The sequence below is a fragment of the Gobio gobio genome, assembly GCF_949357685.1.
Source record: "Gobio gobio genome assembly, chromosome: 2".
Classification (NCBI taxonomy): domain Eukaryota; kingdom Metazoa; phylum Chordata; class Actinopteri; order Cypriniformes; family Gobionidae; genus Gobio; species Gobio gobio.
In genome coordinates, this window is record NC_137098.1 from 48,090,267 (window position 1) to 48,106,832 (window position 16,566).

The following is a 16,566-nucleotide window of genomic DNA, read 5'->3' on the forward strand; positions in this document are numbered from 1 at the left end:
TCCACTCACAATTAATTGGAATGTTTCTTTTTATTACTTGGCCGTGCCGAACGGTGGATATAACCGCAAACTGTGCCTAACACACACAAACACACAAGGCCCATGCATGTTCGAGTCTGATCACGAATCACAGGACATTGAACCAACTCTAATACAAAGCCTGTGACAGCATGGAAGTTATTTTTAGTTAGACACGTACATTATCAGTAGATATCACACGCAACAATGCTATACTATCACATATAAAAAACATTTTTACTCACATATTTGTGTTGCGTCATTCCTGTCAGATCCAGAAGCCACAGCATTGTTTTTTCATCTCATCCTGTCTGCAAATCCAGTCTCTTGTTTACAAACGAATTTGGTGAAATGAAGCGAACAAATGCAATGTCTTCCCCACGTGAGCTGGATCTTCATTAAAAATAAAGTTCAACCATGCATTTTGGAATCCGAAGGAAGCTTATGGCATGCTTTCAGCATAATCGAGTTTACACACACAGTTGAAGATCCATATCATGTTTGTTTTTTGTTTTTTAAAATGATAAATGAATGTCTGAGTGGGTCTGTCTCCAATCACTGATGTTCTGAGACTCTTTTGAGAGTGATGAGAGCTGTTAAAATGGCTAGATTATGAAATTGGTTTCAAATGTCATGTTTTGATTGCGTTTGGAAAGAAAAGTGCTGTTAATGTTGGAATCACATCACATTATAATGGTCATTATAATCTTTTAAAAGGTGTTTTGGATCATGAGCGTGAAATTGAACGAATTAGTGTATTATAAAGCATTGGCACACAAATAAACTAGTTAGGACATGGCGAAATGCAGAGCCTCCCCTTGTCCTCTTAAGGCCCCGATATACTCACAACAAAGTTCTTTTTGGTTCTTCATTTAGGGGTAAAACGTAGTTAAAAATACGTGACCAGCGATATACTGTTAGCGAACAGCCAATGCCGCCCTCACTGCTGAGAGTGGCGTTTAGATGAATATGTAAATATGTGCTGCACTCTGTCTTTTCAATAACAAAATAAACGCACAACAAAAATGAGAAAACAGAAAGCATTTTAATGAAGCATAAGAAAAGCATCAATGTCTCGTTTCGTCAGAAGTACAACTTCGTTTTCTACTATAAAGCAGCTCTCCTGTGTGTTCATGTTTTCACTCTCGGAATCCTAACCTCGACCGACTGAACAGGCCAAATTAACCAGAAAACATTTTCACGTGAAAGTAGGCAGAGCCTCCGCTCACACCTACCTTTTGCATAATTGCCACGGACCAATGTTAGTACGAAGGTGTTTAGCAGACAGAGGGAACTTTTACTGAAATTTCACTTTGCCATGCGGTTTCGAACTTTGTTTTGGCCTGATTCTGTTCGAAATGACGTCAAACTAGTTCATTCTTCGATTCCGCTTGAAGGGCCTTTAGGCACAGACTACAAGGTCAGAGGCAACAAACTTGAGGATTGTAGTGTGCACTAGACTTTACTGTGTTTTTTCTCACTCTTCCTATCTTGCATTCTGTCAGTTACTCACTCAATGAAACATGGTGCACAATTTCTGCTTATCATGCTGATAAAGCCTCTTAAGTACTAGTGTTATCACTGTTAAACATCCTCAAGTACAAAGAAAAATATAAAAAAAAAAACACATCACAGCCCTGTCAAAGATTAGCTGTTTTGTTAACTGGTATGCTTTCCTGCTGTCCAAAAGTTTGGGCACATAAGATTAATTTATTATTTTTTTGAAAGAAATTAATAATTACAGTTCCCACAAAAATATTTTGTTTCTTGAGCACCAAATCAGCATATTAGAATGATTTATGAAGGATCATGTGACACTGAAGAAACAAAAAAATCAGCTTACATTTTAAAATACATTAAAATTTAAAACAATATTATGGATTTGACTGTATTTTGATCAAATAAAAGAGTATAAGAGCATAAGAAACTTTCAAAAACTTTCGAACAGTAGTACATGCACTTTTTAAAGTGTATTATTCTGGTATTGGATGCTGATTGTTCAATATAACTTTCTAAAATATATAGGAAACAAGGAAACTAGCTTCTTCTGATTTATAAAGTATAGTGTTAACAGCATGTGGAAGTGCTAAATTAAATGTTGGAAGTGTTTTTTTCCCACACAGCTGTGTCATTGTAGTACTGTGAAGTAATGAAGTGCTCCGTATCAATATCAGTTGTAGGAAAAACAGGATGACTAACTCTAGATCACGCACATACTCCACTGTAGATGCTGTTAAACAGTCAGATGACTGGAAGCCTTGCTGAAGACAATGACACGGCTCACTCCAGCTTGCATGTTGTGTGTGCTCATGTACATTAAGTGAGATCATCACTAAAGAGAGATAATGTATGTTCACTGCAAAAGTGGATATAGTCAATTGGGAGTAGTGAGTTTGTATCTATGGGAGGGAAAGAGAAAGAATGAATTGTGGTTGACAGTGGTCTATTGAAGCACAAGGACAGAGGTCAGAAGGAGGGCAGCTGGAGAGGGGAGTGAACTCTGGATCACTCACTGGCTCATGCCAGGCTCAGAAATGTGGGGATGTTTCTCCTTCTGAAACATACACTTATAGGAAAAAGTCACTGACATTTAAATGATAAAATCAAAAACTGTGAACAATGTAATTGACCATATTAAGGCTCAGTTTCAAACAATTTATCTAAATAAGGAAGGCCTAGAATTATTTATTCTTTCATTGTGCTGTTGTCCTTAATCTCTGACTTTAGGGTAATGATTCTCACTTGAGTAATTTAATGCTCCAGCAGAGCTTTAGTCAAACTCTTGGAGCCTGAGAAAAGAGACCCTTACAGAATCACAAATATATCCCTATGAAATTTGTAATTTCTTCTAAATGCATTAATTACAGTGAATGTGTCTACTGTAACTTTTATTGATGCAGATTAATGGATAACTGATATAAAAGATTGGGTTTAGGGCTGGCAAAATTCTTATCAACCTGTTATTTGCCTCTAACAATTTAACTCATTCCCTTGATGCCCACTCGCATTGGGTTGTTCCAGGACTAGCAAAAGTGTGTGTATCTTCCTTCGCAAAATCAGCCAGCTTATGTCCACCATTATGGAGTTTTCTGAGAATTTCAGCGGATATTATTGATATTGATATTATGATTATTATTAGGCATGGCACAACCTGTCATCATCACAGTTAAATTTAGTTGTGTGTTTCTGAGAGTTTGTTTGTCAGTTTTATTTATGTGTTGTTGTTTTGTTGTTCATTACTTAGCAGTAAGTGTGTCAGTACATGAATAATTTTCACTCAAACAATCCACATTTTTTTATTGTGTTCACTTTCTCAATGGTAAAAAAATGAATCTGGGATTTCAGCTAAAAGCTTGCCATGCTTCCATTTCGACAATTCAGAGACTTTTCCCATCTCAGAAGACAGATTTCTATTCTCTCCTCGAGGCACTTGTCATTTTCTTTTGCACTCGTTTCCTCTAGACAGATGTCTCTGTTGTTCTGCCCAACATAGATTTGCATTTGAATGGGTCTGCATTCAGTGTGGGACAATAAAAACCTTACTTTGTTGTTGAGATCAGAGATCATAGTGTCAGTCTTTCCCTAACTACCACCAAGACAACTTTAACACTACATACACATCCATGCCCTCACCTGACAGAGCACATTTTGAGGATTCATTGTCTGTACATGCTAACATTATTCCACCACAAACACTAACTTCTGCTGTCTCATTAGACCAGCTCTCTTTTTTCACTGAGAGTGTCTGACTGTGCTGGGACTGAGAAACCACCAGAATAACCCGTCATGGGTAATTAGACTTGTGTGTAAGAGCTGCAAACATGGGCACTGCTTATGTTCTTTTGTGTTATTATTATTATTTTTACAGTCTGTTCTTGTGTAATCTGTGAGTTGGGTAGAATACTCCACTGGTCATCAGTCTTGTCTGTGTGTGTGTGTGTGTCTCTGTCTCTGTCTCTGTCTCTGTCTCTGTCTGTGTGGAGGCTTCTACCTGCTGGCTTGCATTTTCTGGAGGGACTGCTCCCTCGAAAGTTAGATTACATATAGCAGATCACTTCGCACTTGACTAGCCTGCCAGGAGGGGAGCAAGTGCTTTTTGATTATAGATACTGGCAGGATTTCTATCGTGACTTTCCATTAAAAATATACAATATCTAGAGAAGACACTCGATTATACACTCATTTTCATTTCTGCTGATGTTTGGTTATTGCAAGCAGTGAAAGCGGGGTCCAGAATGAACTTTGTCCCAAAACAATAATAATTTTTACCATGCATAATGCTGTCTTTTTCAGTTTTAAATGTATTATTATTATTTAAAAAAATTTTTTCAAATATTTAGTAATGAAATAATTTATTTGTTGAGATGATTTATATATGGTTTTCATTCATGTACAACTATTTAATCCTTTTATGCATTCAATTAATCAGAAATACCAGTAAATAATCCTGAAAAATTGTTTATATATGGGATAGGATATATGATTTGTGACAAACAGCACAGGTCTTTGCTCAACCATCAAATGTAGCCATTAAGAGGAAATGAAAGCGTTTATGAAAGAAACTGTCAGTGCTATATTAAATGCTGTAAATAGTAAGCAGTGCAGTACATATAAGAAAATGTTATACTCTGCAGCCACAAAAAATGTAGCCTGACAAGCCAGACCCACATCAAGATGTTCTGTCTGGGAACTCACCATTGGCAGGGCTCAATCCGAGGGGTGGGATAAACGGAGGGTCAAATTCCCTCTGCATGCAATAGGATAGCACTACAACCAACCAGAGCAACGAAGAAGGTGAAGCGGGCTAGTTGATAGATTAAACTTTCACCGTATCCGGTCGGCAAAACTCTAAACACATCTTCCTTTCTTAAGAATGTCTTCAGTGCCGTTCTTTTCTCAAATAAAAGCTTAACTCCAAGTCTTCCAGAGTTACGGCCACAGCTGATTCGAAAGACTGCTGTTCGCCAGCTTTTTTGTTTACAAGTAGCATGCGGAACCGCCGCAACTCTGCAGTCATTATGTGAAGCCTGCCCACCGAGTCTATACACAATGTGATTGGCCTGACCAGAGTTAGTTTTTTCCAGCTCGCAAGCCAACAGAGAATTGCTAGACGCCCTGGCTGCAAATTATATTTGCTGCCACTAGGATGCGTCTAGATTTCTAGGCTAACAAAAAGGCTGAGACCTCAAAAATCAGTAACACTTTGTGCTGTTTCCATAACAATAACAGGAATAGGTAGACTTGGTAACAGCTACATTCGCAGTTCTTCCTTAGGTGTAGTGTGTGATAGTACTTTATGCAGTTTCTTTGCTGAGAGGCTTCCCCCAGGATAAATGTCTTTTCAGTTATGTATCATATTGTGATGTGGAATATTGAGGCTTAAAATGGATAAAATGGTAAAGGTTAAGTGCAGCAGGGTGCTTAATAAGAGACTGCACATGTTAAGCTAACAGTATAGTTTTGATGCTTTGGCTTTCAAGCAACTCTTGATTTTTCTCTTCCCAGATTACCCTCACAAGTATGGAAAAGAAGGTGGCTGTGCAGATCACTCTGTATTTGAGAAGATGAAGAAATACCAGGCATCTGCAGTGGAGGAGCCCACCCAGGTCTGCTCCAACAGCCCTTTATACAACCTTGCACTGATATCACCAACTGGCACCACGATTTTGATCTCACAATACAAACAAACATAGAAACCATGCCACCCTGGGAGATCTGGAACATTTCCTCTTTCCCATGATTCTAAAGTTTAGATTTCAATTTGATACCCTGCCAGAAAACACCAGAGAGACTAAACTCTGATTTGAAATAAATGATTCGCTATATATATATATGTGCACAAAATGTCTTCTCAGTTAAGTTCTTATGTGTCGTGCTGTTTTCTCTGCAGCGGTCAAACCACGTCATTGATGAAGAGATGGCTGATGGGCCGGTGATCCTGAGGAAACGTCGTGCAGCACAGCCAGAGAAAAATACCTGTCAGCTCTTTATCCAGACAGATCACCTCTTTTTCAAATACTATGCCACCAGGGAGGCTGTGATCGCACAGGTACACCTAAATCACCGGTGTCTTAATGGCAAATAGTGCCTGCTGTGTTTTATATTACACATTTATAGGGTTGTTCTTTTGGGTTATGCAGATTTCCAGTCACGTGAAGGCCATTGACTCAATCTATCAAGGCACGGATTTTCAGGGCATCCGCAATATCAGCTTCATGGTGAAGAGAATCAAAGTGAGTGTGCTTCTCTCTTTTTTTTATCTCTACAAAAAGCTGATCTCTGAGATGTGGTCAGGTTTTTTTTTTTATATGTGGTGCACTCTATAATATGGATTGAGGCAGTTTTGTAGTTAATGTAAGAATGTCAAGCCCGGTTCTTGACATATTTAATCTAATGTGAACTTTAAACAGGATATTCTTATCATTATCCATCATGATTAACTGGTTAGAAATTTACAAGTTACATCTTGACCGACTGGCTCAAGATGTTATAGTTGTACAGAGGTGTTACAGATCTCACTCAGTATTGACCAGATGTCAATAAAAGCTTGTCAGCCCATGTACTGCAGCTCTTTGAAGACCTGTAAAGTTCTCTTTTTAGTCCCAGGCTACTGCTCTACTTTTGACTCTTTGGCTGCTTAAGGGGCCGTTCACACAGAATGTGTTTTAAAAACTGTTATGGACAAAAGCGGGTGTTTTGAGGCACAAAAGCAAAACTTAATTTGACAGCGTTTTACCCCAGCATTCTTGTGAGGAACAGTGAAAAAAGTCAATGACGTCCATCTAACACGTTTACGTAGAATTCTTTTTCAAAAACACAGGAGACCCAAAACATTAGATCCATCCTAAATCTCATGTAGATTGTACATGTAATACCCATCTGTTGTATTAAACTGATGTCTGTTTGTTTCTATTTTAGATCAACACTACCGCTGATACAACGGATCACTCCAACCCTTTCCGATTTGCGAACATTGGTGTTGAGAAATTTCTAGAGCTCAACTCGGAGCAGAATCACGATGACTACTGCCTAGCCTACGTCTTCACTGATAGAGACTTTGATGATGGAGTCCTGGGTCTGGCCTGGGTCGGGGCTCCTTCAGGTATGATCGAAGATGCACATACAGGGTCTCCCTAATTTATAACCTGAGAGGTTGCGTGTGCGTGTGACCTAGTGTCTGCTAATCTGAAATGGAATCAGCATGCATGTCCAGAGACGAGGTAGAGGAGACAGGGCTGAAGACCTGCGAATCAGACGTGATGTTGATGAGTATCAATGCTAGTGCTTGAATGTGCAGCTGGCCATGTTATCTCTATAGACCTCAGTACACGGGCCACAGCCTGACGATAAATCTATCAGTGAATGTCCTCACACTGTCTGTGTGTGTGTGTCTGTTTGTGTGTGTCTGTGTATACACATGTTTACTTTGCTATACTTTGGGGGCCTTATTGTCCTCAGAATTTTGCTAAATGTGTCCTTTGGGGACATCTGCATTTGGAAAACTGATTATATAACACAATAAAATAAATAATATTATTAATAATAATAATAATCATAATGCATGTCAAAATGCAAAATTTTGTTTTAGGACTGGGGTTAGGATCCGTCTGTTGTAATTATATTTATATTCATATAGACATAATACAAGTCTAAAATATTCCTTTATTTATTTTTATCAGACTTTACTGTGCCATGATTTTTTTCTAAACTGCATTATTCACAAGATATAAAGAGAAGTTGAGACAAGGGTAAAGCGGCATCCAAGCTTTGCATACAGAATAGGTCCATAAAGCTAAACACAACTTGCCATTCAGCTCTGCTTGATGATAACCCTATTAGCGTTTTCACATATTTGCCTTTCTTCAACACAGAGATGTACACCTTGAAAGTGAGAGATTCTTCTCATCACCTTTTAATGTGTGTTTGTTTCTATTAATGTATCTCTCACCTCTTTGGCTCGTTCAGATTGAGATCACTCTGAGGACTTCAGTTCAGTTTCAGTGTCTTGAATACTTATTAAGATGCATAACCTATTGTAAGGCAGTTACCAGAGTCCTCATTAGAGCAATTGAGTTTTTGCACCAGATGGGACTGAATGCTTATGCATATTTCAGTTTTTGGTTCACAATACGGATATTTTTAAGCATAAAACATTTGAAAATAAAATATCCCAGAGAACAACAATGTAATATAAGGTCTGTAATTCAACAAAAAGGGAAAATTAAGTCTTTAATGGAGTCTTTCTCTTTGCACATGTAACAACCATTCTACATTGACACTTTTAACACGGGAGAGAGGAGAAACACATAAACACACACACTCGAATACTCACAAAAATCCTGTCAATCAATAAAGGTAAATTAGCATTGTTAAAGTCGGCTGCTTTGATCCCACTCCGGCTTTTCGCCAGGGACAACAGCAATTGCTGTCTTGCTGAACCACTCGGCTGTGTGAACAAACTAACTAATGAGCGCACATGTTTGAATGCATGTGTGTTTGTATCATTATGCAGGGAATATAACAGAAAAATAATCCACACATGCTTACAATTTGATGCTGTTAAACGGTGCTAACACTATATTTTGTATAGCTGTATTTTTTCAGCAAATGCAGTCATTAAAAAACATTGGCTTGATGTTAAATTTCAAATATGTGACTCTCAACTCTTGGGATAAAGATTCTCAATGTGAGACGTGCAGCCCACCTAGCACGTGAATTACTACACTACATTACTTCAGCCAGTTTTCTTTAGTCGAATTTGAACAGAAGGTGTGTGGGAGTACTGTCACATAGACTTTTTTTTGTTACAGGTATTACTGTTGTGATGGCAGAGTAGCACGTCTTTGCCCTCTGTCTATGTGTACGCTACGCGGGTCATTTGTATTCAGTGCTATTTGATGCGTTTTGTGGGCGTCTGATTCACTGCTACAGTGAGATCACTTCATTTCTACACTTCTCAGTGTTGACTGATTACTCAATTTTAAACACCAGAGTCACCAAACAAAATTTTGCAAACATTTCCCCCCATCTTCCATTGGTTGGACAAACCGATAGTCTCATCCCCAAACTCACACCATTGGTTGAGCCAGTGTTGCTGTGCCAGGATGGTTGCGATACTTAAACAAACAGAGCAGCAGGCTGACAGAGCAACAGTATTAATACTGTAGCTGTAATATAGCTAGCTCTGCACATTAAATTAGGATAGAAGTTTGACTTTCAAAAATGAACACTTTATTAGTTACATTCCCTCAAACTTGTGAGAGTCTTGGGATGCTTGTATCAATTATTTATTCATGTTTATGAGCAGAGCAAAAGCGTGTATTGTAGACTATTGTTTTGGTTTTTTTAACGGCTCCTTAATGAATTCACCACTTAAGGAGGATGAGGATACTGATATCATCATTTATCATAATTTTTATATATATATTTAAATTATTTTTGATTTCTTTTATTTATGGATTTACTTTTAATGTATCATTTCATTTAAATTTGATTTAATGAATTCCTATCTTATGTGTGGTTTTCAGGCAGCTCTGGTGGAATTTGTGAGAAGAATAAACAGTACTCTGATGGGAAGAGGAAATCCCTGAACACCGGCATCATCACAGTGCAAAACTACGCTTCACACGTTCCCCCTAAAGTCTCCCATATCACCTTTGCTCATGAGGTCGGACATAACTTTGGCTCTCCGGTGGGTCCTTTTCACTACATGTGCAGCATCATAGACAGATTAGCAGTAGGCTATACACCTCAGCTGGATCCTTTATGAACAAATTATTCTTATCCTCTGATGCTCTAAGAATGAAGCACACATTACAGCACTGCCTTTGAGGCCTTTAAATGGTCAAATTGATCTAGTGAGACGTTTATAATATCCTGACCTAGTATTTGCTCAATCCTCTGTAACTCATTTCAGTTTAAAAGCAATTGCCAAGAACTGGCCCATGGCCACTGAAAAAGTGTTTTCATATTTCTAGTTTTGTATTACAGCTGCAGGCCAATTAAGATGTTTCTTGCTTCTGCCAAATACATATAGTTTAGCTGCAAGGAGAATATTTTTTGGAATAATGATATTTAGTTACTTTTCTCACACGCAAAGGTTTTTACAGAGAATGTGAGGGATATCTGCTGCCACCACCAATGTGCAATGTCTTCCTGAATGAAGCAATAGAAGCTATCCCTGCTTAAACCAACCTAAGCTGGTTTTCTGGTTTTTAGCTGCTCCCCCAGTCTGGTCAGGCTGCCCAGCTAAACATCAGCTTGGTCAGGCTCCTTAAACCAGCATAAATCAATCAAACCAGCTCTATTCTGATTTAAGATGGTTTTCAGCAGGACTAGTATGCCAAACTGTGTACATGCAGAATATTAGAATGCCAAAATTGGAGAAATCACCCTGAGATTTTGAATGACCACAGAGAATCAACCCCATTTTAGCATCTTTTTTACAGTATAGTGTCCCGTCCCTATCCCCGTTATGTTGCAATAGGACCTCGACAGATTGCGGAGTGAGCACCCCCTGCTGGCCTTAGTAATACTTCCAAAAGCAACCTTAGTTTTTCTTGTTCATTCTGGTACTGACCAGGTTTCCAACCCTTCTTAGCTTCAGTGGTAAACCAAACAAGCGCTGAAGGATAGTGAATATTTCTAGTGTGTTTGTATGCTTGTTGCTGATTATACTTGCCTTTTCTGTCTTCCAGCATGACTCAGGAAGTGATTGTACTCCAGGAGAAGCTAAGATTCAGGACCAGAAAGAAAGGGGCAACTACATCATGTATGCCAGAGCCACATCAGGAGACAAGCTCAACAACAACAAGTTCTCCGTCTGCAGCATTCGCAACATCAGCCAGGTGCTGGATAAGAAAAGATTCGCCTGCTTTGTCGGTGAGATTTTAACCTCCTACAAGAAAATAGCATATGATAGTGGCTGGTAACCAGGAGCGAGAACCATTGGACTCAAATGAGGAAATTAACCTGAGATTGCTCCAGGAGGATTGTCACTGTAATTCCGCTGTTCTGTAGCATCTGTTACATCAAAGTGGCAAAAGACAAATTCCACCAATCCTAATCATGCGACGATAAAACAATACAGACTTTTTTTCTGTCTCCCTTTCTCTCTCTCTTACTGTCTGTTTTTTTTTCTCTCCAGAATCTGGACAGCCCATCTGTGGTAATGGTATGGTTGAGGCTAATGAACAGTGTGACTGTGGCTATAGCGATCAATGCAAGGACAAGTGCTGCTATAATGCAAATGAGAAAGATGAGCTGAAGTGTAGACTGAAGCCAGGCGCTAGATGCAGGTGCGTAAGAAGAACCTTAACAGTCTGCTATAACCAGTTTTAAACAAAAACTAATACAAATGTGTTTCATTCATTGAAATAAAACTGAAATAATATAGAATATAAATATTAGATTAAAAAAAGTAAATGTTGCCTTGGTAACTAACTTTAATTACTAAAACGTTAATACATACTATAATAGTAATGTTAATACATACTATAATAGTATATAAATGATACTAAAATAATACTGGCTTTAACATCATAACGTTCATATCTTATATCCTTAGATATTTTTTTTTTCTTAACAGAGTTCTTTAAGGTGTCATATACGCTGAAGTTTATCTGAAATGTCTCTTTTGCAATACCTTTACTATAACCTCTGGTCTTGACTTGCATTACATGACAAGAGGTTAAGCATTATTGCATTATTATTTATTATGCATTACCTATACTGTATCATTAGCAGTAATTTGTTAAGTTAACACATTTTTCATTAAGTGCAATAAAGCATTACGTTTTCAAAACTTTTCTCTTTCAGTCCCAGTCAGGGTCCATGCTGTACAGCGGAGTGTACCTTTATGAACAAAGATGTGAATTGTAGGGATGAATCTGAGTGTGCTCTTAAGGGCATGTGCAATGGAAACACCGCCCAATGCCCCACCTCAACACCCAAAGAAAACTTGACATCCTGCCACTCAAATACCCAAGTCTGCCTTAATGGGGTAAGTGCTACATCATGACCTGTGTGCTCATTTTGTAAAGTGCAAATCTATGTATATGTGTATTTGTGTATGTAATGTGTCTTTGTTGTGAGGACATTTTGTCTGAATTTCTTTCTCTTTTAGGGTTGCTCGGGCTCTATCTGTCAGAAGCATCATCTAGAAGTTTGCACTTGTGTCACTGAGGAGGGGAAAGATGAGACAGAGCTGTGTCATGTGTGCTGTATGGAGAAGGGTAAGAAATGCATACCATCACTGATAGCTTTCTCAAAAATGCAGTCCAGACCCCAACAATTCTCCAGCACCTAACATGTAGCTTTTTTTTTTTAATTGTCAGTTCCTGACAGTTTCCTCCTAAAGAAATTACACACATTCTCCTGTTTTGTCTTTTGTAGGTCAGCCCAACAGTTGCAGCAGCACTAGCTCAGAGAGATGGGCTAAGTTCTTTGATAAAAAGGTCATCACGTTACAGCCTGGCTCTCCTTGTAATGACTTCAAAGGCTACTGTGATGTCTTTATGAGATGTAGGCTGGTAGATGCTGATGGCCCCCTGGCAAGGCTTAAGAAGGCCATCTTTAACCCTGAGCTTTACACGAGCATCGCACAGTGGATAGTGGCAAGTGTCTCTATTATGTAATCCCTAAATACTTTTGTTTGTGGGTTTAATCACTATAAACGATATGAGAAGTGATATTTAGCTGACCGGTATTATTTGTCTCTTTCAGTGTTGATCTCATGTTGAATATTTTTGTTTCAGAAACACTGGTGGGCGGTTCTCTTAATGGGCATTGCTCTCATCATGCTGATGGCTGGATTTATCAAGATCTGCAGTGTGCACACACCTAGCAGCAATCCTAAACTACCCCCACCCAAACCACTGCCAGGTAATGTACCCTAAATTACCCCTTTCTAAATCGCCAACATATACCCCATATTACCTCAGACTTTCCCCTACCACAACCAAGAATATGTCCTAGATGACCACAAACTACAGCCATCCACCAATTCCCCTTTCATGCACATCGGTGGATGGAATGGTGATCTGTGTATAAGAGGGTTACCTGTGTGGTCAACTAGATCAAATACAGGATCGTGCATGGCAGGGTCAGAACATCTTTCACAGATTGTTTCACTCTTTTAAACTACCCCCTTTACGCTTTTTTGGAAATTTGTACTTTTCATGTAGTGTGTAATATAGCTGTTTGAGAATGTGAAAGGTCTGCAAAGTTTCTAAGATCAAAGTGCATGATAAATGGAGTTATTGTCTCCCAAAAGAAAGAACCGATTCTCAACGGCCTGAAACCAGTTGTCAGTAATTCCAGTCTTTCTTCCTCCTTGAACTTGCGTGGGTTTGTAACAAATCTGCATAATTCCAGCCTATGGTCTTCATTGTATACTTTTGGATGCATGTCAACCTATTGTAGGAAACCTCCAACAACATTTGGAGCCTATAAAATAGCATAATAGGAGCACTTAAAACTCATCTATCATACCACCGTACACCTAAATGTTGACATAATTCACTTTTAGCAGATACATGAATTTAGAATTCAGTCTTTCTCTGCCAAGAAAAAGAGATATAGAATCGAAATTCAATTCGATCACGATTATCATGTCAACGATTCGATTCGATATCACGATGCATTGCACCCTCAATTTTCAATATTACTGCACATGAGTTTAGAGTTTTAGCTAGAGTTTTAATCCCGACTACAACCTTAAAAGATTACACAAACCAAACTCCTACGTCCATTCTTTAATTGGAAAAACTACTTGAATTAACTATTTAAAGTACAGAATTATTGCAGGAGACTTGTGTATGAAGATCAATATAAAAAAGACAGATAATATTTTTTACTCTACCCCAGCTAGAAAAAACACGTTTAAGGTTTCTTATAGTCGTGGACTCGTCGAGAGGCGACATTCAGCCAGGTCATGTCACCGGTGTTTTAGAATTCCCCTACCTCCAAAATCCCAGTTTAACCCCCTGCACATAGGGTGATTAATTGTACCTTTGTGTGCTATTCTATAGGCACACTGAGGAGAAATAGAGCCCAGCATCAAGCTGCACAGACCCAGCCACAGCGCCAACGCAACCAGAGAGAGAACTACCAGATGGGCCAGATGCGTCGCTGAATCGGCCTCCTCGTTGCCTTGGTTCTTCCTAGTGCCTACAGTGGGAAACACTTCACTCCAAAGAGTTACCTGAATCAATCAATGAGCCCCAATTACAAACTAAGAAACTGGCAAAAATAAAATGGACTTCAAAGGACTATACTTAAGAAAACAACTGTTTTAAAGAGTAAGAAACCACTGCTCTGGGAGCCAGCAAAGCTTTCGTTGCGTAGCTCAGAGAAAAAAAATCTAGTGATGAGCAAGAGGACAGAATCAATGATCTTTGTTCTTTTTTTTTTTACTTTTCAATTTCTTTCTCAAGTTATTAAAACCATTGTTCTTTCCACTAAAGTTCTCTCCCTTTTTTGCCTTTTTTTTTTTTTTTAATCTTTTTTTATCATTATTTTTTGGAATTGCCACCCTCCTGTGGAGATGAGCATGATGGGAAGTCAGATTTTTCTGCCAATCATTGACGGCTGAGAGAGACTCCTAAAGAGACTCCTTTTCCAATGTGTAATTAAGATGTTTTTAAAATGCAAGCAAAGGATTAAAAAGCTTAAATTTCTGATGCTTTCTCATTGTTTCCTGCGTGCAATTGTACAGAAATCACAAAATGCTTTTTTTTTTTTTCTTTTTTTTTTTCAGACATGTCATTTTTATTCTGTTGGATAACGATAATTAAGGATGTTTAATTGACACTCAGGATAAAATAGGAAATAACAGCACAGAGAGTTTCTATTGGTAGAAGGCCTTTTAGCAGATTCACTTTTCTGAAAGCAATGTATGCATTTATGCAAAGCACTTTCACCTGGTTGAGTTGCTTTTTTTCCTCCAGCTGATAACCACTAAAGAACTGCAGTTCTTCCTTCCGTGTGGGCGAGGGAGTTAATGAGAGGGAGGAAGGTTAAAAAAAAGATTGTTAGTGTCCTGATCTGCTGAGAGTCACTGTTATTTTATGTTCATCCACTAACATAATGATCCTTCTGAGACACAGTGAATGAAGACAGACTCAAGAAAATATAAGCACAACATCAAGAAAGATTTGTTTTTTCAATAACTTCCAATACAAGGTTTTTCTTTTGCAATAAGATGTAGGAAACAGGAAAGTGTGGACAGTTGCACACATGAGTAAATCTCAGTGGTGTGCATTAGCGAATGAATGAGATCGAGATGATGGAAGCAAGCTGTGGAGCCTTTTAGGGTGTTTTTACACACCAATCCATATTTATACAAAGAAACTTTTATCAATTTTCAGTCATTACCTCCATTATAGCTGAAAAAGAAAGGGTCCAGACTAGCAGCCTATATAATCAATACATATGCCTTGTGTTGCCTATATAGTGTATCTAAACCAACCCATGCTAATTATTTTCAACACAATAACACCACTGACACTGCAACTTTTTTTTGTAAAAAAAAATCCTTTCATTCTCTCTAAATGTGCTTTTGATTTCCTTTTGTGTGGGACTCCTTTGCAAAGGCAGAGGGTTACAAGTAATTTGTGCATTACAAATGTCTTTTTCCAAGTTACTTTTTTTGTATTTTAACAGACCAGGAATCTTTTGTCTTCTGTTTCAGTTTGTTGAATGGGATCCTGTTAGTGTGACTGAAAGGCTGTCTTCTCAAATAACCTTGCATCCTTTAAGGGCATGCATTTAAAATATGGATGATTTGCTTGTTTCTTGAAGATGAGAATTCCTGGCTATCAGTCCTCCTTTAGATCTAAATCATCCTCTCGTTTCTGTATGCATCTTTAAATGTTAATGGGAAAGGGGTCTTTAGCAAGCTTGACTTAACTGCTCTTACTGCAATTGGCTTCAAAGTAATAAATAATTTCTGTGTTATTCTGTGGGAAATGGGTTTGGTTGAAATTGTAAGGGGATTTGGCCTAGAATTTATTTTTAAAAAAATATAATTTTTTGCTGGTCTTGCTTTATGTTTATAAATAATGTGCACTGATATGTAAGCATGGTGTGTGGACAGAATATGAAAAACAAGATGGATAAAATGTCTAATACTACTGTTTGATTTTAATGTCCGCTGTGTTTTATACAGTACCTTTTCTTTTATGCTTTATTTGTAGTTTTTTTTCTTTCTTTCTCTCTCTTCACTTTGCGCTCACTTTTGAACATTTTTACTAAGTACTTTGCAAAAAGTATTGCGCGACAACATGTAATTTTTTGAAGTACTTGAAATGCATTAATAAAATAGCCTTGATCAAAAGCTTCTTTCACTATCTGGTAATGTATATCAATGTGTTGAAGTAAATAGTATAAATTGCCTGTATGCTCTGTGAATCTACACTAGTTCATGGTTTTTAAATTAGTTTGATGCGTATCAAAATATATTTCAAAAGAACAGCTGATGAAGTCTTCAACAAGCCATTACAGTCACACATCATCCATTCATGTTAAATTTGATCAGTCCAATTGATT

At 38.0% G+C, this 16,566-nt stretch overlaps 1 protein-coding gene across 1 annotated transcript in view; it reads left to right on the plus strand.

The window, feature by feature from the left end:
- The window catches only part of adam10a (ADAM metallopeptidase domain 10a), an 81,797-nt gene extending 65,434 nt beyond the window's left edge, over positions 1-16,363 (plus strand). Inside the window, exons 5-16 of the mRNA XM_079845779.1 lie at positions 5,524-5,624; positions 5,909-6,067; positions 6,159-6,251; positions 6,937-7,120; positions 9,546-9,709; positions 10,716-10,899; positions 11,165-11,315; positions 11,836-12,019; positions 12,143-12,251; positions 12,412-12,632; positions 12,774-12,900; positions 14,049-16,363. Of these exons, the coding sequence (XP_079701905.1) occupies positions 5,524-5,624; positions 5,909-6,067; positions 6,159-6,251; positions 6,937-7,120; positions 9,546-9,709; positions 10,716-10,899; positions 11,165-11,315; positions 11,836-12,019; positions 12,143-12,251; positions 12,412-12,632; positions 12,774-12,900; positions 14,049-14,152 (1,781 nt within the window). The 3' untranslated portion in view covers positions 14,153-16,363. The remainder of the gene's footprint in view (positions 1-5,523; positions 5,625-5,908; positions 6,068-6,158; positions 6,252-6,936; positions 7,121-9,545; positions 9,710-10,715; positions 10,900-11,164; positions 11,316-11,835; positions 12,020-12,142; positions 12,252-12,411; positions 12,633-12,773; positions 12,901-14,048) is intronic.
- Positions 16,364-16,566: the final 203 nt, after the last annotated feature.